The 22,585-nt window shown below is 27.9% G+C and overlaps 2 protein-coding genes across 4 annotated transcripts; one reads left to right on the top strand and one right to left on the bottom strand.

The window, feature by feature from the left end:
* Positions 1-2,345: 2,345 nt before the first annotated feature.
* Positions 2,346-6,219, top strand: LOC107168183 (protein phosphatase methylesterase 1). The gene is made up of 9 exons (XM_015517501.2): positions 2,346-2,713; positions 2,795-2,975; positions 3,473-3,582; positions 3,655-3,903; positions 4,133-4,198; positions 4,257-4,398; positions 4,676-4,853; positions 4,973-5,105; positions 5,520-6,219. Exons 1-9 carry the CDS (start codon positions 2,646-2,648, stop codon positions 5,536-5,538), a joined length of 1,146 nt encoding a protein of 381 aa, XP_015372987.2. The 5' UTR covers positions 2,346-2,645; the 3' UTR covers positions 5,539-6,219.
* Positions 4,997-22,353, bottom strand: MICU3 (Mitochondrial calcium uptake 3). Of its 3 annotated transcripts, XM_089222773.1 has the most exons (11): positions 22,015-22,353; positions 13,824-13,968; positions 13,237-13,395; positions 13,082-13,164; positions 12,206-12,271; positions 8,557-8,646; positions 8,103-8,302; positions 7,152-7,280; positions 6,902-7,071; positions 6,393-6,550; positions 4,997-6,105 (listed from the first exon to the last, which is right to left on the bottom strand). In XM_089222773.1, the coding sequence occupies exons 1-11, from the start codon at positions 22,222-22,224 to the stop codon at positions 6,034-6,036; spliced, it is 1,482 nt and encodes a 493-aa protein (XP_089078899.1). In that variant the 5' UTR covers positions 22,225-22,353; the 3' UTR covers positions 4,997-6,033. The 3 variants fall into 3 exon arrangements, with proteins under 3 accessions (XP_089078899.1, XP_089078900.1, XP_089078901.1); XM_089222774.1 differs by lacking the exon at positions 8,557-8,646; XM_089222775.1 differs by lacking the exons at positions 8,557-8,646; positions 12,206-12,271.
* Between the last annotated feature and the right edge of the window lie 232 nt (positions 22,354-22,585).

Below are 22,585 nucleotides of genomic sequence, written 5' to 3'. Positions count from 1 at the left end.
GGTCTCGTGTGTTGGTATCTGGGAAAGAGGTCAACACACGTGGTTAATGATGATTATCCCAAGCGTTGCCCATGTATTAACACTGCTATTAACGACAATTGGTGAAGAAAAATAATTAAATAAATTATTTCCTAAAAATTCCTATTCAGTTGGGAATTAAACTTCCATCAGCTTTATGAGACATGATCTCATTCTCATAACTTGATTCAAATGACGTATTAGTCCGACGTTGGTCCGACAAGATATGATCTGAACGCTGAACGGGTAGGTACTGGGTATAGTGGGTTATAGGTATCCCACAAAACAATGAGGAAATTTTAAAGCGATAAAAATTTGAAACATTTGATAACGGAGAAATTCGGACTATTTTTTTTGTCAAACGAAGCTTTAAACGTTGACAAACATATCCACCTGGGTGTATGCAAGTGCAGCGCTTCGGTGCAAACATAAATTGGCACCCTCGTGAAGCCCAAAGGTCCAACTCACTGGAAATATGGGAGATAGATCCTCTGATTAACAGTGATATAAACTAAAGACTAACGAGACGTGTCAAAGCCACACACTTTAATTCATAATCAAAAATAAATAAATAAATATTTTAATAAAATATACTCAGGTTATTTGTTTGTAACATTATATTGTACATTTTCTACACACTAACTGCTTATGATCGATATGTTACGGGTAAAGTAGGAAATCCGTGCACTATATAATACAATGAGAATCATTATTTTAATACTCAAATTGGTCATACCTATATTATATTGACCGGGCAATGTACTAGATTGCCTTGACAAAGTGTACCCTGATCCTGTCCAGATTCAAGTGGGCAAAATAAATTAAATACAGCATGCTGCACAAATTTATATCGAAAACACGAACCTATATCCGTAATCTTAAGAGGACGTCGCACCCGTATGTGTTGTGTCCGTCGTACAGTTTAGCCCCGTTAGTTTCAAAATTAAAGTGAATTTGACCTCTTATAAAATTTAAAGATATTATCTGTGTTCATATTCTGTACCTCCATACTTTAAAATCAGAGGAAGACTTAGAAAAACCTCTAGGCTGTGGTCGGAGATGTCATCGAAAACATAAACGAGAAAGACGAAAAAAAAGTGATGTAAGTGAAAATGTCTGCGAAAAACAATTTTTTTAAGTATTCTGTAAAATGTTTTATTCAATTTTTAATATATTTAATCTACAGTGTCCAGGTAATGTTAACTTATTCCAACTTTGCCCATGAAAATTAGGCATTGGGTCATTGTGCCGGGTCACATTGTGCACAATGCCTGACTTTATACTTTGCCCGTAACAGATATACAATTCTACTATAAATTCAATTTTGATTTATCTAGACACATTTTATGATGTTTTAATAATATGTACATAATATATGTTTTAAGATTTAGATCAGCCCCGCCAATATATATATATATATATATATATATATATATATATCTTTACATATTATATCACACAAAACATCTAAATTGATTTTTATTGAAAATCCTACTATCGAATTTTCTAATATAAAAATAACTTCGTCTGTTGTGAGAGTTGAAATGTCACCATTTTTAAACTCGTAATTTAAAATATTTGATGGCCGTTCAGAAATATCATCCACAGCTTTCTTTTTAATAGCGTTACTGGTTTTCTTTCTAGTAAGTAGGTAGGTACAGGCAGTTATGACATTTTAACTATACGGACTCAATTCAAAGATATTAAGATAACAAACTGGACTCAATTCAATATCATCTGTTCCAAAACTACAGAGAACTTTGAACTTTTGTCCCCCCAAGGCCTCAAAGTAGTCCGAAGTACTAACCAGATAACATTTTCTACCAGATACCACCATCGAAAATTAAAATCTTATAATTTTTATAACTATAAAAAGAGATGACTGACACAACATGAGAATAAATAATAAACACGCCATTGTAAAATAAATACGTTCATCTTTCCCCTCAGAATTTAAAACATAATTTCCACGGGTGTTTCGGGCATTCAAATGGTATGACCCATAATAATAGTCAATATTTAGTAAACCCCAAAGAAGAAGAAGGATAACAGTAACGTCAGTAACGTACACAATCCCTAGGGGTCTACTATAAGTCTATAAGTCCATATGGGTGTAGGACTTTGACCTATTAACTTAGTTTATCAAAATATAATACAATAATAATTAATATGATAGCGATTTACCCTATATTATTCACTCCTTAGATCATGTATATGATCTAAGATTCACTCAAAGTGTTTACCAGTGATAACGACCGTCATGTGTATATTCTTTTTTTTATATAGATAATACATTATCTATGTTTTTTTTTATGTACGTTGATAGTATATAGTGATAGAATTGATAGGATAGGATTTGATTGTTTGAGTTTGACTAACTTAGATGTTGAAACGGAATTGTTTACTGTGCTTATAGTGTATAAACTGCACAGGAGTGTCAGGAGTCCATTTCTCATTCATACGAAAGATTTTTCTGTAGAACTTCTACTTTTTGTTACTTAGATTCACTGGACCAATACCCTAAAAAAAAGAAAACACATCAATATTTGTCGTTGCTCAAGACATGTAAAAGAAAAATACACCAATAAAGTCAATACAGATTCATAGCTAGGTACTTACAGTTCGCCATGTCTCATATTGGTAAATTTGGGCTACTCGGAGGAAACTTTAAAAAACCGCCTCAGAGGAAAACTAGGTATGTGTATGAAGTGTAAAACGAAATGTAGCTATATTTTATCATTAGTGTATTAACAATGGATATGCTTGGTTGTTTTAGATTGAATCGTTCATATGAAGAGTTAACTCCCATATCTTGGAGTGAGTATTTTGAACACAAACGCTTTGTTGACATTGATGGAAACAAGTTTGCAACCTACTCTCTGGGCAATGTTGAATCTGTGCTGATTGTTTTGCTTCACGGTGGAGGATTTAATGCCCTCACATGGTCTCTTTTTTCTGTAAGCATTCTCATAATTTATTCATATATCATCATTTGGTAGTTTTAAATTGATGTTAGTTTTATCAGTTTTATGTAATTATGTTCCTATTTTTTTTTTGTGTACAGTGTTTATATATTATGTAGATATGCATGTAAACATTAAGCAATGCAAACACATTAATTTAGTCTTTAAATACTTAATTTTGTTAACAACTTTAATGTTAGTGAGTATACTAAGACGTATTCTTGTGATTGCTTTGAAAAATTAACCCACCTAAATGACATTTCATAAAGTTATAACTTGTTTTCTTCAACTCTTCATCTAATATGTATTAATAATAGAAAACACAATTAAATTCTTTTACTACTCAAACAAGAAAACAATTTTAATCTATGACTCAAACTTATCTAGATATTAACATGATTTATAATTTAATATTTAATACAACATTATTATTTTATATTAAATTGTGCTCAAGTATTTCAAATGGCTGTAATGTAAATTTTTTTTTTTAGAAACATTTAGTAAAACAATGCGAATGCCAAGTTTTAGCAATTGATCTTCGAGGACATGGGAATTCATTTACAACAGACGATAATGATTTATCCATGACAACTTTTACTAGGTGCTATATTTTGAAATATATTAAAATTTATGTTTAGAATATTTTAACTGAATTTATTAAAATGTATTGCAGTGATATCATAAGTTTACTACGTAAATCATATCCAGACAAAATGCCATCAATAGTCTTAATGGGTCATAGTCTCGGAGGAGCTATTGCTGTAAATATTGCTTCTACAGCAGAATCAGATTTGCCAATTATTGGTTTGGTTGTTATCGATGTAGTTGAAGGTTCAGCAATGGAATCATTAACTAGTATGCAAAGTTTTTTAAGAAGTCGTCCAAAATCGTTTAAAAGTTTAACAGATGCAATTTCATGGGGGTATGTACATAATATATCATGTTTAAGATTTAGATTTAAGAGGGCGCAACACCCGTATTTGTTGTCTCAGACTACCAACACGTAACATAGCAAATTTATATTTAATTAATATTTAGCTTAATTATATATTTATATTATATTAACTCTACACATTTTCAAAAGTTATTAATAGAAAGCTATACCTTCTTAGTGTTAATTGTATGTATCTTGTAATTGTTTGCAAATTTAGAATGGGGAATGGTCATATAAAAAACGAAGAATCTGCCAGAGTTTCTATTCCAGGACAGATAAAAAAGTAATTGTATAATATACATTAACTTTTACTTAAACATCACTAATTATTATGGTTTTAGTACTGCCACTGGTAAACTTGGTACAGATGAATTTGAAGAACCAATAATTGAGACTCCGGTATTAACAGAAGCTGTCTCAGAATCCCAATATTCAATTGATTCTATTATAGAAGATGAAGAATTTGGCGCATCTTCATTTTCTGTCAGTATAACTAACCATTAATTTTATAAAATACAGATAAGCCATTCTATATATAACATTGGGATCAACAAATTGCATTCAGCCGTTGGGTCAGTGTCTGTTTACATTTCGCTAAATATAAACGGACATGGCAAACCTAACAACTGAATGAAATTTTCTAGTTCCAACATTAAAAATACAATTGCATACTGTATATCGTAAAATTAATGAACTAAACTAGTGAATAATAATATTGTAGGTACATGTATGTTAATTTATATGAATTTATGTTTTCCAGAATGAAATATCATTGGGTAATTACACATGGAGAATTGATTTGTGTAAGACAGAAAAACATTGGCCTGGATGGTTTCAAGGACTTTCTAAAAAATTTTTATCAATACATGCGCAAAAATTATTATTACTGGCTAATATTGATCGCATGGACAAAGACTTGACTGTTGGTCAAATGCAAGGTAACATAATATTGTGTTAATGAATGATCACTCATAGTAAAAGTTAATTAAATGTCTATTTGTATTATTCTGAATTGTTCATCAATTAGAAAATATTTTATTTTATTTTACACCATTAGGTAAATTTGAAATGCAAGTATTACCTAGAGTTGGACATGCTGTACAAGAAGATGATCCGGAAAAAGTTGCTAGTATCTTGTCAAATTTTTTGGTACGAAACAAATTTGCAAATCCAACTGGAGATTTTGTTCGGTAAGTCTAAATATTTATTTAAGTTAAAAACATTTTGGAAATACAGTGATGGTACATGCTTTTATTTTTAAATACTTAATAAAAAAAAAAAATTACGATTAGGCCCATTTTAGAATGGTCACAAGTCTGCTGATAAAAATTAATGAAAAGATTAGGTTGTATGTTATACATTCACATCACAATTCATTAATGCAAACAGGCAGCAATTGATTACAATTTATAAAATGGACATAGATAAAGTAATGTTTATCAAGTATTTTTTTAAATAATTCTTTCCATTTGAACAATATTGTGTTATTAGAATAGTCTAAGATGAATTTGAATGCTTTTGACAAATTCAGTTAAACATAAATTTGTTATATGTTGATTTTATATTTATATTGTATTCAATAAAATTTTAAATGTGTGTTGCAGTATTCTTCCTGGATGTTAAGATACGTTATTCAAGTATTCAGCTAATCAATGGCCTTCTAAAATTAATAAGAGTATTGTATATGTCAATATAAGTTAGAAATATTTATTTATTTTTAATACAAATGCTTATAACTATAATAAAAATATTTAATTATATAAACAATTATGACAAATGACAAATATATAAGTGGATGTACAAACTGTATCCTATTAATAATGAATATTGTACTTATAAAAAAAAAACAAGCATGTGTAATATATTTTCCTATGCAATTAACAATAATCTGTACTTTTATACATAAAAAATTTGATTTCGTTTAGTGTTCTTAATACAATTTATTTGTGTTATATTTCTTTTGAAATGTAGTTTTTCATTAGTCATATCAATGAAAAAATTTAATTTAAGTATCTATTGTAAGTATTTATGGATTAAAAACAAATAAGTTACTCAAGTAATTAAAAAGAGACACAAACATTTAATTAAATGAAACTTAATTCAACCTAAAGTTTATTATTAATTAGGAGTTTTAATTTCATGTTTCAAACAAATTTTGAATGCATCCCATCCTTCATTTTTGGTGTATGACTAAAACAAAGTGCCAATATAAATTATTAAAACACATATTTTAATTTATTAAATAGTATATAATAGTTGTATAATTATCCAATATTTATTGTAATAAATGTTCATTAAATCATACTGGAATTTTTAATTCAGCAATAGCACTATTTATAAAAAAATATGTCATGGACTTATAATAATAAGAATTCGTCTCAAGTCATTGAAAAAAGTACCTAAATTGAATCAATTTAATTTTGATATTTTTAAAACAATTATAAATGGTATAATGAAATATTATAGCACATTGGTACCTTGAATCCTCTATTCAGCCGGTCTTTCATAATGGCAATAAATTCTCTATAACTCAATTGACCATCACCATCCTCGTCAAATATGGCGAACACAGTATGCACAAGATGCTTGCTCAAACTGGTTCCTGTACATATCTTAACAGCCCTATGAAATTCATCTGTAAATTAAATAAAAATATTATTGTATTGGAGTCTCTTCATCTAAATTATGATCGGTATTAAACAAGTGCATTTTAACTGAGTTTCTAAAGTAATAAAAAATTGACAATATTTTTGTTTAAACTGTAATATAATAAGTATATTTTTTACAATACAAACAGATTAAAAAAATTCCACAACTTCTAAAATTATACTATTTAATAGTTTGTGAAATATGTAATTAATATTAATTAGTATATTAAGTGATTTCTAGCACCTCAGCATTTCATATTTGTATTAACTGTTTATGTTATTCAGATACAAATATGTTATTACTTTATTACTTATTACTTTATGCTAAAATATATTACCTTTAGATATTGGGTGATCGGCCAGTGTATACATTCTCATAGCTATAGTAAAGTCCTCCAAATTATTTAAGAATTGACAAAAAACTTTAAACTCGTCAAATGAAATGCCTGGTGGAATGCCTTTGTCCATTTTGATTCTCTCCAACAATCGGTCTAGGTATGTATCACACCTATTGTAAATATAAATATCCAAGTGTCCAACTTATAAAATCATACATAATAGTGCATAAAATTAATTTAAAAAACTTACAGATCCGTATCCAAGTGAGTGTATCTTAATAATATTTTGGCAAAATCCATTTCACTTATGGTGTCTCCTCCTTTGGCAAACTGTTGGAACTCCATTTCAAGTACTTCAGTTTGTAGGTTTTCCATAAAACTAACAAAAAATATAAATCATATCTTTATGACTATTATACCATATAAATTCCACATATTATAAGTTATATGATTAGGTATTTAAGAGTTTAATATCCATATTTCGTATTTGTTTGTCGTCTCAATCTTACAAACATGTGACATAGCAAATCGATCCATAATCAAATTTTGGATAAGAACATTATCCTCGAGTCTTCTTTTTTACTTGAAGGAAAATGTTCAAGGTACTGAATATTTACATCAATAAATTAAATATATATAGACACACATATAATCTGCTCATAATGATTTTCGTGTGATTTATCATAGAATTCAAATGTAATACATTCGTGATTCGTACATAGTAATGGTCTACTCGATAACATATGCAGAGTGATTTTTCACGTGTTTTAAAATTGTTTTTATGAAAATCTATACCAAGTGTAGTAGTGTAAAATATATAATGAGCAAATAATTTAAGCTAAAAAATTAAAAATATGATGAAATAATTTATACCCCCCCCTCCCCCCACCACAACCACAAAAAAACTTCCACAACTGTTTTATTCGGAGGAAGTATATTTCAAAACATCTCGATCATGAACTAACTTATTTTTATACAGAACCGGCAGAATAGCGTCCGATTGAAATACGAATAAACCGCGGGAGGATTATTGTATACATAGGTACATGTGTACCTAACCTAACCTACGAAGAGAACGAATTTAAACTGCTTAAAGCCTGTCATCTCATCTTATAAAAAATACCAACAGTTTGGATTTTATTACGCACAACGCGGCGACGGTGTAAAATATAATACATATTAATCATTGAATAATTATTACTTTCTGAAGTCTTCGTACAGTAATACGTTGTCTCCCTTTTTGCCGAAAAAATGGACGATCAACGTAGTGTCAACCAAATGCTTTTTTTGTAGTCCCTGAGCGTCGTCCACAAAATCGTCAGCGTCTATTTTGTTTGTGTCGGACTTGCCATCTTCCACGCCGTGTTTGTCCTTCCAAGACTGGCTGAAGATTTTTTCCATCTAAAATCAAACGTCAAATGTCATTCGTGCACAAATTATTGTGTTAGTATTATTAAGTGAGTATAGTAGTGTAGTGTATAGAATCAAAATTGTGTACAGTATGTTTATTAAACAAAAAATATTTTCTGGATAAATGAAAAAAGTCGTAAGCGCAACACGCAAACATAAAATTTACACATTATAGACACAAGTGTGATGTGTGTGTGTGTAGAAAGCAAAGCAAATAAATACGTAAACAAAAAAATAAAACCGACCAAATCATCAGCAGCGCGGTTAATGATGTTTGAATCTTCATCCGGCACCCGTTGAACGACAGCGGCTTGTTTCGTAGATAATTGGGATAACTGCAATATCACATTTATACATCGAAGCACCCATTCAATTTTTAAGCCACGTAACATTTTGTACCTCTCACCAGTTTGTCACAATTTACATTATTGTTTAATTTTACTTTGCCGGATAATAGGGTAGACAAATTTATGGCGACGCTGTGCCGTCTTAATTCATAAGAATGTATTATCAATTCACAAATATAATATACATTTTTTTTTTTAAGGGTAGAATGGATATGTGCAACAGGTGAATTTATAGTTCTCGAAGCACAATGATTATATTTTTAAGATTCATACATCGTCATTCAAACTAATTCAATGTGATTTTTAATATTTTTTCTAGTTTTGAAGAAATAAAATATGATTATAACTATTAGGATTTAGGAACATGAAAAGTATTCGACCGGCATCCGGCCGTATGGGAATGCGAACGGCGCGGCGGGTCACATGTTTGATAACATTACGGTGTTAAATATTTCGAAATTTTTCTCGATACTAAAAAAAAATAAAAAAATCAGGAAATTAATGAAAATAAAATTTTGAAACGTTAATATTTTCAGAAAAATAAACTCTACAAAATTACTATGGTCAATTTTTCTGGAAATAATTAAATTAAAAAATGTATTTTTTTTAATTTTTTACCAAAACATTAATTAAAAAATGAAATAATTGTAGTTCTTATTTCTGTAAGTCTTATTACAAAACCAGAATTTAGATAGGTATCATCATTGTTTCGGGACACACTGTTAGGTTATAACGGCTATAAATTTACATTTTTTAAATTTCAAACATTTATAAAGAAACTTATTTAAATACAACATAAAACCTCAGAAGCAATTCTGGGGTTGTGCCATGCACACAATTTTCGTTACAACTATTTTTAATCATAAAAGACGCTACATAAACTTAATTATTATTGCACTTTTAGGTATTTAGTTGTTATAGTATCAAAAAAATCCTGATTTATATCGAGATTTACAATTGTTTGTACTTCATGGAAATATCTTATGTGAGAGAGACCATTATTATAACCAGCCCATCCATTATAATGGAGCAATTATCCAAGTTGAACTTGTTCAATTATTGAATGTTAAGTAGTTAGTCTTACCCACTTTATTAATAAAATTATAAAATATAGAGCTTTGGTTTTCCCAAATATTCCTTTACGTACATATGGGAACCGTGGATTTTAGGTACCTAGTCCGTGGGTTCTGAAAGTATTCTTCCATAATATAAATTTTCTGATTTTCAATATTTTAATAATTTTTAGCTTAAATAGTAGACTTGGTACAACGTAACTACATATTATGCCAACAACTATTTTATTTAAATACATAATTTATAAACATAATTTTAATATTTTAACTAAATGTACCCTATTGAATACGATACTTAATATTTAAATACCATATAAATGTAAAATAAAATATTTTATACTCATATGCTATATGCTTATTAGTTTGTAAAGCACCATATTATAGTCGTAAGTATAATTAATTAGACAGGTATTACTATTGTAACTATATACATGCGTCCAATAATCCACTTAGTAAATTGTATGTACCTATACGTATTATTCTAGTATATTATACAATCACATATTAATAGTTTAGTCTGTTTAGGTTTATTATAAATTTTGTTATTAAAAGCGTACAAATTACGTCGACGAACCACGAACAGATATATGCAGGCATGCAACAAGACGAATACCAATTGTTTAGGTAGTGCCGTAGTGGGGAAAAGTGATGTGTGTTCTTTATTCTTTGTTATTGTAATATATAGGGATGATATTTGTTCAGTTAATACAATATAAATAGAAACGACATTTATATAGTGAGTAAGAGAAATCAAAATTAACGTTCCAGTTACCCAGGCAACACAAAGTACAGACAACAAAAAAATCATGGTATTTATTTACTTTTTGTCTAATTTTTTTTATGAATATGGTTTATAGAACATTGATAACTTTTTATTACCTGTACGCATTTAAATTTAAGATGAGTGGAGTACCAAACAGAGTAGTATTTAATTTTCTTAACTTAAAAATGTAAATGATTATAAACAAATTACATATTGATTGATTATTTTATATTTTTACGTAATTTATATGAAAAAAATCAGCTTCAGAAAATGGAACTAAAAATATAGATTGCTATTAATTAATAGTACGACAATTCCCCCAAGAATCAAAATAACGATATAATTTTCAAAAACAACATAGGCACTTCCTCAAATCAAATCTTCCACTCAATATTATACTCTCTCTCTATATATATATATAATATCTACAAACAAATTATTCACCCATCGATGACCTACGGAATTCTGATGTAGGGTAAAACATCAAACTTTAAAATATTTCAATCATTCCTGTAAATTTAATTTGCCTCACTAATATCATTACAAATGTCCCCTGGTACGTTAGAAATCTCTCCCTGTCTCCCTTCACTCTGACCTCAAAATTCTAACTATTCATTCACTAGTCATACACTATATTATGTATTGTCTTTATAAACCATTTCACGAAAACACATCCAACCATTCCTAACCTAACCTTCCCTTACACATCTTGATAACCCACCAGTCACAACGCTATTTTAATTGAAATTGGTGTAGGAACCTCCAAAACATTTTTAAAAAATTAATAAAAATTAGGTAGCTTAGAATTATGAACAAATTTGGTTTTTATTTTCATTATTTTTTTCACGTAATTTACAAAATATAACTTCATGCTTTTAATATTTGGTATAATTTGCTGTCATTCAGTTAGGTATATAATAATAATTGATTACAAAATACAAAATTTGTGATAAGAAGAAATTAGTATTCTATTATTAAAATAAGTCATAACTCATAATATAAGTATTATCATTGATTATAAATACTAGTATTTATAATCAATGGTATTATAAATACTTTATCTGAATGTAATGAGTTATAAAATTAAATTTACGAAATTCTAACGTTTTAACTATTTTTTAGTATAGAACAACTGTGTATAGGTAACTAACCTACTATAGCTCATCATATAGCTGATCAAGCAATCTATTTTTCCATTAAGAAAAAAAGACACACATACTTACTATTTTTAATTGTTAATATATAGTAAGTTGTTACGTTTATTTTAAACTCTTAAATTAGTAAATTATTTATTTTGGATTCGACTCGATATTTTTTAAACTTATTTCTAATTTTCCATGTTTACCTTTTCAGTAGAATAATAAACACCATTAGTATAGGCTAACATGCATACGTAAAATATTTCGGCAGTAATAATAATTATAAATTAAGTGTAATTATTGTTTAATAATAATAATGATATTATGTGATATGCGAATATGCGATCTTAATATAATTTTATGTATATACTAGATGTTCCACAACGAATAGATTAGTTGTAAATTCCTTAAAGGTTTCTTTCAGATTTTTTATTTAGGTACTATACTATACGATGAATCGCGGCATATTCAACCGTGACTACCACTAAGTACTCTTAACCAGATGCCACCCTATTATCCGTATTTAAAAAGTATAGTAAATAATAACCATATTATATAGACAACTCACTCACAATTTCTTTAGCATGTTTATTAAGATCTATTCTGAAGGCTGGTTTTCCAGCTAGGAGCCGTGTTATCTGATAAAACATAAAATAAATAATAAAATAAAAGTAATGTGAACAGCGACATTAAAAAACCCAATATATTTTTTTTTTTAAACGATAAATATTTAGTGAGAACAATAAAACATTGAACAATAAACCTTTATATTTATTGTACGATTGAACAACGTTCTGTCGCTTGATTCAGATATAGACATATAGTTACCTGCATGATAAAATAAATAAATTCGAATCACTTAACTTATGTATTGTTGTTTGTAGTCAATTTGTCTAATAAAATCGAATAAACTAGGTATGAGATTTATATTCAAATGCAAAAGAACTAAATTGAAAAAGGTATACAATTGAGGCATTGAACTCATTTCAATTAGCTATACTAGGGTGAAAAAATATATTATTCTAGTTTATTGATAAAGGCAATACGTATATCATTTTAACTGTATACTATGATAGTAAGATAAAATACATATCTATATCAGTGCATGCAATATGAACGTTAAACCACTATAAGGAAAGTATAGTTACGTCCAGAAATGATAAAAGTGAAAATATATAAATGAAAATGGTGAAAACATGCAGGATGGTATAACTCAATGTTTCAAAAATACAGTAAGACTCCGATCACTGATTATTATAACATAATAATATAATTTAATTACATTTTGTAGATAATTTATTTGAAATCAATTGAAAAATTAAAACCTGAATTAGTTTAATCTTTGTATTACTGTATTATTAAAAATAAAATACTTTTGGGTACTATATTACGTATAATAATTAATAATTTTGGTGGTTATGGTATATGTGCAATAATATTATTCTTACCACCAGAAATTCGTTTTTGTCAACCCTATGGTTACCATCCGTATCAAACATATTAAATGCTATACGAAATCCACTCTGTGGTTCTGCAAACGGTTTTAAACTCACAGTTAGTATAAAAGATACTACGAAGCCGAATTGAATTTTGATCTACTTACTGGTTAACACGGATAATAAAAACAAATATTCTGTATACGAAATTATTCCTTTGTCTCTGAGTGTTCGAAAAAGTTGTGAAGATCCATTTTTTAGCTCAGGCACTTTATTTCGAATTTCATCCAAGTCCTTATCTACCATCAAGTGCCTCTGAAGCCGAGCTAGAAAAAAACACAAATTTAGAAATTAAATGTGTACTTAACCTATATTATATATGCATGTTTTAGTGAATAGGTATACAGTAAATAATATACAACTAAAATTTACGAAAAATAACAGATTTTCCTCCAACAAATGTACTTATAGTTATTATTATGTTTTGTTTAAAAGATATTAATCATAAGAACTTAAAACTTTTCACCATTACATATATTATATTATTATTTTCTATATACATCATGACATTTTTAAATATTTATACCTACTATTTTTAAGTTTTAAATTTCATACTGCGCGATTAAGATTTTTTTTTAAATTCATGGTACAGCATAATGACAGACAAAACATTCCAAACACACAAACTCTTTAATTTTATAGTATCAGTATAGACTATATTTAAATTTAAGTGAAATAATAAGTTTTTTTGTACCTCTAGGTTGCTCGTCAACGAATGATTCCAAAAAGTCTTGCGGAGTCATATAAAGTTGTCCATGATATTCAACTGAAGCGAACTTGATAAAACGTTTCTCACGTGATGTCAAGTGCAGACCGCTTAGATATTCATCATTTTCTCTCTGTATAATGTAAATAAATTGTAATTGTGAAATAATAATCAAATTCTAAAATTGTTTTTACATATTTTTTGTTATATTGTATAATTTTACCGATTTGAAAATCAACAATAATCTACATATAATATTAACAGGTAACTAAAAAGTAACTAGGTATATTGTGTTGGATAGTGTTGTATGAATAATAATTGGAAAATAAATTATTTAAGATCATAATTATTAATTACTATTAAATACAATTACAGTTTTTTTTTTACATGTATTATATTATTTATCATACATTACACATTTTCTACCTGTTATAGTTAGAAGAAAAAATTAACATTAAAATGTATATCATTACATTATCTTCAAATTACTTCAACGAATTATATTTTAAATTTCTACATGTTTCATAATATTTTCTTGTACATGGATTGATTTCAATGAAAATACATAGGTATTACGAGTGAATATTATAGTTAATATTAATTATTTGATAAACCAAAAGACCCAAATCTTTTCGTATAGAAGCATTAGGAGAGGAACGTCATACGGGCATTTGTTTTCTCTGTCTTATAAACGTTCAACATGGCAAATTGTACGTTCTCAACAAACAATTTTACTCTGTTATTTCTAAAATTAGAGTGAATTTACCTCTTATAAAATTTAAAAGAAAGAATATTATCTAGCGGATATCAGATAATTTTATTGATATTACTATTCTTAAGTAACTTTTAATATATAATATATAAGTATTCCAAAATGCACTATTTTCTCAGGACGTAGCCTCCATAGTACCTATCCTATACAGTAGGTGCTTCTTACTTTTTAAAACTTGATGATGATCTAATATACACAGTGGCGGCGCTAGGCGTGGGCGGTGTGGGCCATTGCCCACGGCCTCACACCTCAAAGGGCCTCGCGTTCTATAGGGTTTTATAATTAACCATAGAGAAATATGACAGAAGTTAAAAAAATTTTTAAAAGGGCCTCTTTAAGTCTACTTCGCCCACATGTAACTTTTACCTCGCCACGCCACTGAATATACATATACAAATCAAATTGAACAAAACATATTACACAAGTAAGTAGTAACGCATATACCTTTTATTTTAATAGAACGTATTAAAACAATTCGTACGCATATTTATATTTACAATTTATTTTACTTTTATAATTGTTTAATGTATTACTTGTGAATTACAAGAAAATAAGACATATTTAAATACAATATTATTGTAAAGTATAAAACATTACAATTTGTTATTATTATTGTACCTAAAATCTTTATATTTTATAACTATAATACATAATTGTAAACATTTAGTAATATTTTAAAGGTTTAAAATCATTTTTGCTGAGATAAATAAATAGTTTTTTTTATCAACAGGTGACCAATTATAAAAAGTCTTATAATGAAAGTAATCCTTATTTAAGTAAGTGACGATTGTCCAGAAGTTAGGGTAGTTAGGTCGAATATCATCTTTGATTTACCATATTAATATTATGTTATATTATTTATTTATTCATCAAGAAAATTAGATTCATTGAATAGGTTTGTGAAAGGTCAAAATCTATGTCTGAGTATAGTTTACCCTTAACCTGTGATGACAGACCCTTGTAGCAGCTGCTAAAATAACAAACAATCATCCCAAAAAGTATTTTTAAAATTAGTTGTAAATAAATATAAGAACGAAATTGATCGATTTCTTCCTTCTTCACCAATGGATTTTATTTCACACACGTGGGTCATTCCAAGCGTTTGTCAACAAATGCGTCAAAACAGATGGACTATCAAACTTTCTCGGAAAAAATACAGCTGTTTCGGACACCTTTCAACGCTATTTACATTCAGCCGAAAAAAAATACGAGAGCAATAAAGAAGATTCAACAGTTAAAACTTCTTGATAAGAACAATAATATTAAGGGTATATAAATTATCAAGACACAATTTAAATTAAACATTTTTACACTTTTACCCTTTTTTACCAAAAAACATAGCTCGACGATTGATTGAACAATCAATCATGGTGTCAAAATGTACGTGATGTTTAGTTTCACACGACTATGATCTTGGAAATAAATCTAATGGGCTGTTAAAATAAAAGATATTGTGAAGACAACAGACTATTAAGGAGAACAACAAAGGGTTGTTTTTATTGCTCAAAGACCGAAGCCATATTTAAACATTTAAAACAATGAATATTTACGATCTCACGAATTTTAGATGGTATCCAACTATCCAAGGAAAACATTATTTAGCCATGTATAGATTGTAGGTATTACGTATAATAAGCATGTCGTACTCCGGTACTAGTGTCATATATTATGTAATACTACATAAGTATTTGAAATTACCTTTTTATTATTACTTGTAATATGCGACTACATAGGTATATTATGATTACAGTTGTCAGTTACAGTGAGATGACGATAAGCTATTTGTTACATCGTTACACCGGGCTAGGGTTGGTTTTTGGGTTAGAGCCTTAATAAGTGACTTTAAAGGTAAATTAAAAATCCCCCGGTACCTATGCGTGCTATATAAAATAATATTTGACTAATGCATAGTTTTTTAATAAATATAAAAGCCAATAAAAATAAAATATTTTTTTTATTAGATTAAATTAATTATTGACACTATAAAATATTGGACTTTGTCACTTATAATAAGTATATAAAACCTACAACTATTTTAAAGGCAATAAAAAATTCTTCATTTTTAAATATAGACTATTAATGAATCATAATGACAATATACCTAAATCTTTGAACTAATAAAGTTAAGAATTTAAGATAACTTGTCAATATGTTACAAAACTGACACAAAGCATTAAATTAATAAAAATTAGATAAAGCAATATAATATTCCACAAAACGTACAATATTATTAAATGAAGTATAATTATTAGTCTGGACTATAGTGTTGCTTTTTTAACTTAGTAGATTTAACATGTTATCACTTTATCGATCTAAATAAGTATATTAGTATATACCTAGAATCTAGGACATTTTGTTCACATTAAAAAAATGAACACTTGTCCCCTGAAAATATTAATATAGGATGTTTGGTTACCAGAAATTTGTTTACATTTGGTTAGAAGATCAGCAAAAACATTTAGTATAGAGGCCCAACATTATATGAGGCGGCGTGGAAGGGGGGGGGGGGGGGTGCGAATAATTTCTATTTCTCACGTGAGTAACAATAAAGAAGCCCTCAACGAAGACGAGAAACGACAACAATTATCCTCTTAATTTATAAATATAATTTACATAACTAAATGTAATCTCATTTACTAAATCAAACGTTGTAAATACTAAAATACTGAATTTCTGTTATATATATAGTATTATGATAAATATCTTAAATAACATTAAATAATATAATAGTAATAAACTAATAACTATGGTCTATGAGTAATAAGCGTGGCTGCTGAAGACGTAAATTCGTGATAAAAATTTTTATAAAGATTTTACGAGGATAGATTAGTTTTTAGTGAAAAAAAACTTAAATTGTATATATTGTAATATCACATTAAATGACGATCATAAGTTGTCAGATAGGTAGCTATAAGTATATTTGAACCATAGGACCAAATATCCTATGGTTGATGTTTCCCAAATGCCTATCACAGCGTTTACCGGGTACGAGACGTTCATAAACTTATCTTTTTATGGTGACGAAATGATCGGTACGAACTGTCATAGAACATAACAAACTCATAATAATTCTAAGAAAGAAAAGTAATAGATATTAACATAACATGAAAAATATTCTAATATTTGTAATAGATTAGGTTGTAGGTATTTACTGCATTTGTTTTAAGTTTTTATTTTAAGATACCAAGTAATAATAGTTGTAAGGTAAAGTTTTCAACGCAAATAACTGGTTTTATGAAATATTTGTAATTATTTTAATGAATTAGTATCATAGGCCCGAAATCATACTCATTTGTCTTTAATTTATATACGTTTTTTATTTAAAATACGAAACATTTTTCTGAGTGATAGATACTTGCCATTTGGAATAATTTATCAAGCAGGCATATTCGTACATCGATAGTCATTTGTTTGTGGATGAATAATAAATAAATAAAAGATTGAAAAGACAAACTCTCTATTAGTATTTTCAAGTTTTAGCATAATTAAAAACGTACAATATATATCGATAAATATATTATGATGGAATTAATTTTATCATGAAATAAAATTTAGATAAACATTCTTCAATAAATGTTTAACTTGACATCAAACTTTTTTTTTTATTAATGTGCTAGCAGGGCGCAATAGTTGTTACTAGTGTGTTTTACTATATTTATGTAAGTAGCTCTAAACATTGAACAATAAAGTAACAACAAAGGGGTAGACCGGCCACGTTTAGATAACATCAGTGTTATAAATGGCCGGTTGGTGAGACACCACAGGGTATTTTTGTCGGCTGTTTCGTCATTGTTTTTCTTGGTTAATCAAAAATTGTTACCCGTGGCATACTGATTTTGTTATATCGTTATCGTCATCTTTAATTATGTGTAAATACATAAAATCTTACAGAACGAGAAAAATCTCTTGAAAAAAAACACTTATAAATATTCCAACTACGATTGCTGTATGTCCGACGGCACATGCTTTTCAGTATATCTATATCTTGAAATCTTTTGAACAACAAACATAGAATTTATCTACATAAAATTTAGTTATAGATATTATATTGAACTATCCATATACCACTAAAAAAAAAAATTTCAATTTTATTCTTATAATTTACAATACTAAAATATAATATATAATTTTTGTTTTAAGTTGAAATAAATTATACTGACAAAATAATATTCTGCAGCGATATTAAAATGTTGGTGAATAATTGTTTAACAATATATTACTATATTAGTATAATAAATAACAATGTACCAAGAGCCTAGCAAACAGTAACCTTGCAGAAAATTATTTTCGAAAGGCATTTAATTTTTCATCTCTAATTTTCTTTGAGCTGGAATATTTATCAATATTACTTTATAACACAATTTTTCATGAAAATAATTTGTACCAAACATTTTTTCCACGGTGTCTTTTTTGGACCAAATATAGCCACGGTGTTCTGCTGTGAATACCATGAAAGACTTATAAACTATAAGACTATTCATTAATAATGATTTTTTCAAAAAAATCTATTCGTCTTAAATTATTTTTTATGAGCCTAAAACCGCGGTGCTTTTAGAAAGTGCTCGCGGTGCAGTTTGGGAACTGCTGATTTATAATATATTATTTAAAAAAATGAAACTAAATAATTATGAATGGACTAGACATAAATAGTTCAATTAAAAAGAGCGTATAGTGGGTAACGCTCATCTGTACATTTGGTGCCTAGAGAATCACTGTAATGGACGTGTTAAATTTGAATTCAATGAAATCATTGTATTGTGCATTTGTGCACGAAACTTTTCTGAGTGCATTGAAAAAATTATTGAAGTTAGCATTATTTTGACTACTTATTGGCCATAGAGAAAAAAAAAACATAACACTAATCTTAAGAAAATATCATGTAAAAACTAATGTCAGGCTAATAACCTAAGTTGTTGAAGCCATATTTCTTTAAATAGAAAAAAAAACATACATCATTCAATCATTGTATACATTTAATAAATAAGCTTGACAAATTCTTTTAGAAAAATTAAGTAGGTACTAATGTAGATTGAATGATTTATATACTATATATATATATATATATATATACTTATAAATATAAGTATATGTATATACAAATATTTAATTAATTGAACTTCAGTAGTTATTTTTTATTTATTTATATGCTTTCATTAAAAATCCAACATTATAGCAATGCATAGCCAAATAGGAACAAATATGTTTATTTTGATATTATCATAAAATATTGTTACTATTGTTTTTTGAATAAGGCATAAGTCATTAGTTATAAGTTATAACACTTCAGTACGGTCATTTGTCAATAAATAAAACCAATGTAAATTTCTTTTGTTGACAAATACAAATAATACAAGTTTATAAGGTAGTTCTACATTAACTAGTAAAGTTTAGATGAAAAGCTCATCATCTAACTTTCTAACAAATAATGTAAGTTTTGTGTGATACATTTATTTATTGGCTAATAAAATCAACTTGTATATTGTTATTAGGTATTACTAAGGCCAAAACTTGTAAGCATTTGCATATTTTTATTAGTTGGTCAAAAAGACAGCTAGTTGATACCAAAATTTGTTTCATAACCTAATGATGGTGTAAACAAAATTATATTCTACATATTTTTGCATATAATGGTATTTTTGTATTTTAAGGGTATACTTTACGCTTTCTTAACTTCATCGCGGTTTATACTGACGGATCAGTCTCCCCTCTCTCCGCTGGATATGCGTTTTATATTCCTGATCTACAACTCTCCTTTAGCAATAACCTTCCCCCTACGTCTTCTTCCTTTACAGCTGAGTGCTATGCCATCACCGAAGCCTTAAAACTTATCCAAAATTTCCCCCCCAATAATTACTTAATTGTATCAGATTCCATGTCGTGCCTCCAAGCCTTAAATTCAAACCCATTTAACTCTCATCTGTCTCCACTTATTCTTCGCATCAAGTCTCTTATTTTTACATTAAATCAAATTAACTATAACATCCACTTTCTTTGGGTTCCTAGTCATACAGGCATATATGGTAATGAAGTTGCAGACCACCTGGCTAAATCTTCATCCAATCTCATCTTTCCTTCCATTTATCAACTCCCCCATTCTGACTTCACACCTCTTATAAAACTATACTCTACTAATATTTGGTTCTCTCTCTGGAACAATCTACCTGCTGAATTCGCCTCAAGTTACAGAAATATTACACCAAATATCCTTAAAAAAACCTGGTTCAATAACCTACACTTACATAGACCATATATAGTACAATTTAATAGGCTACGCATAGGGCATCACCTTCTACCCAGCCACTCCTTTAAACTTGGCCTTAATGATTCTCCATTCTGTACTCTTCACCTGAATGAATGCATTTGTGACTTATCCCATATTCTACTTGACTGCCCTGCCCTACAACTCAAACGCATTATTTTAGTTAATGAACTTAAGACTCTTGATATCCCCTTAAATATCCACTCCATACTTAATACAAAATCTACTACCGCCATTAAATTAATAATTACCTTTATATTGGATGCTGGCTTTATTATTTAATATGTATTATAATGTTTAATGTATAATGTGTTTTATGTATCATCTCTGTAATAGTCGAGCTGTCATAGTTGTATACTAATAGCTAATAAAAAAAAAAAAAAAAAAAAAGGGTATACTTTACAATTTAGTACATTTTTTTTAGCATATTTAGGATTTTAAAGGCTAAAAAATTGAGAATCACATAATATTCATAGAAATATTTTTTTTTTTTTTTACTCAAATACGTTACTATGTGTTATTCAACTTATAAATAAAAATAGGTAAGTAGCTAAGAGCTAATCTATATCATATAACAATATCACATTATATAATATTTTATAGTATCTACTGTAGTTGTCAGTCGGGGTTTATACCTGTGAGGTGGATTATTAAATCGATTGTTGACAGTCAAGGAAACAAGGAAATAAAATAAAAGTAATTTCATAGCCATTAAAAAATATTTTTATATACAATAATTGGCCAATGGTTTAACCTTATTTCCTAGACATTAATGTTTGGCAGTGCCATTGATAGTAAGATATTTATTAATTTATGAAAAATGTCCATTGTCATGTTATTTTTTAGTATAAGGTTAAAAAATTTTAGTTTACATTATAGGTATCTATATATTTTATGAATAATTATATGATGTGTCTTCAAACTAGGTACCTATGTAATATAGGTAAATCATAAAAGTGTAATTCTAATAAATTAGGTATCTTATCTCAATGAAAAATGATTTGGTACAATAACTCTGTTATAGATTATGATTGTGCCCGAATGCGTGTATCAAAACAAAATGTTTTTCAGATGCACTATCAACAAAAGTACCTATATAATACTTACTAATTTAATGAAATACATTAATGGTAATAGGTTTTACTTACATCTTTCTTTGAATAGGCATACACTTTGAAGTCAGATGTAAAACCATATGCTATGAAACTTAAAATTCCTGCTCCTGCGATCCCAACAACCTTTGAGTATTGTTGTAATTTTTGAGAACCCGTAGAAAATCTACGACCAACAGGAACACTATTGATTTTATGCAGTTTTGTTAACTGTGCCCTAAATCTCAACACTTTAGAAGAATTCATTGCTCTAGAAAGTTCATTAATTATACTAAATATAATATAATAATCATAATCAAACAATTATGTAATAACTAATAACTAATAAGTCAAGTTTTCTTGTTTACTAAATTTCATAAGGGAAATAAATAATTTAAAAAAAAAAGTTAAAAAGTTAATAATATAATGATAATATTACATCTGTGCTGATAAATTGATAAGTTTTCTGAGATCAAAATTATGATAGTAAAACATATGGCAGTTGTTTGATACATTCCAATAATTACTAGATGGCGATAGTAAAGTATTAAATATTAAACAGAATTAACTATAAAAAAGTTATGAACCTACCTATTTTTTTTTTATAATAATTATAAATTAATAACTT

The sequence above is a fragment of the Diuraphis noxia genome, unplaced genomic scaffold (assembly GCF_037042655.1).
Source record: "Diuraphis noxia isolate RWA-SAM2 unplaced genomic scaffold, SU_Dnox_SAM2 contig0003, whole genome shotgun sequence".
NCBI classification, from domain to species: Eukaryota; Metazoa; Arthropoda; class Insecta; order Hemiptera; family Aphididae; genus Diuraphis; species Diuraphis noxia.
This window is presented reverse-complemented; position numbering and strand designations above follow the sequence as displayed.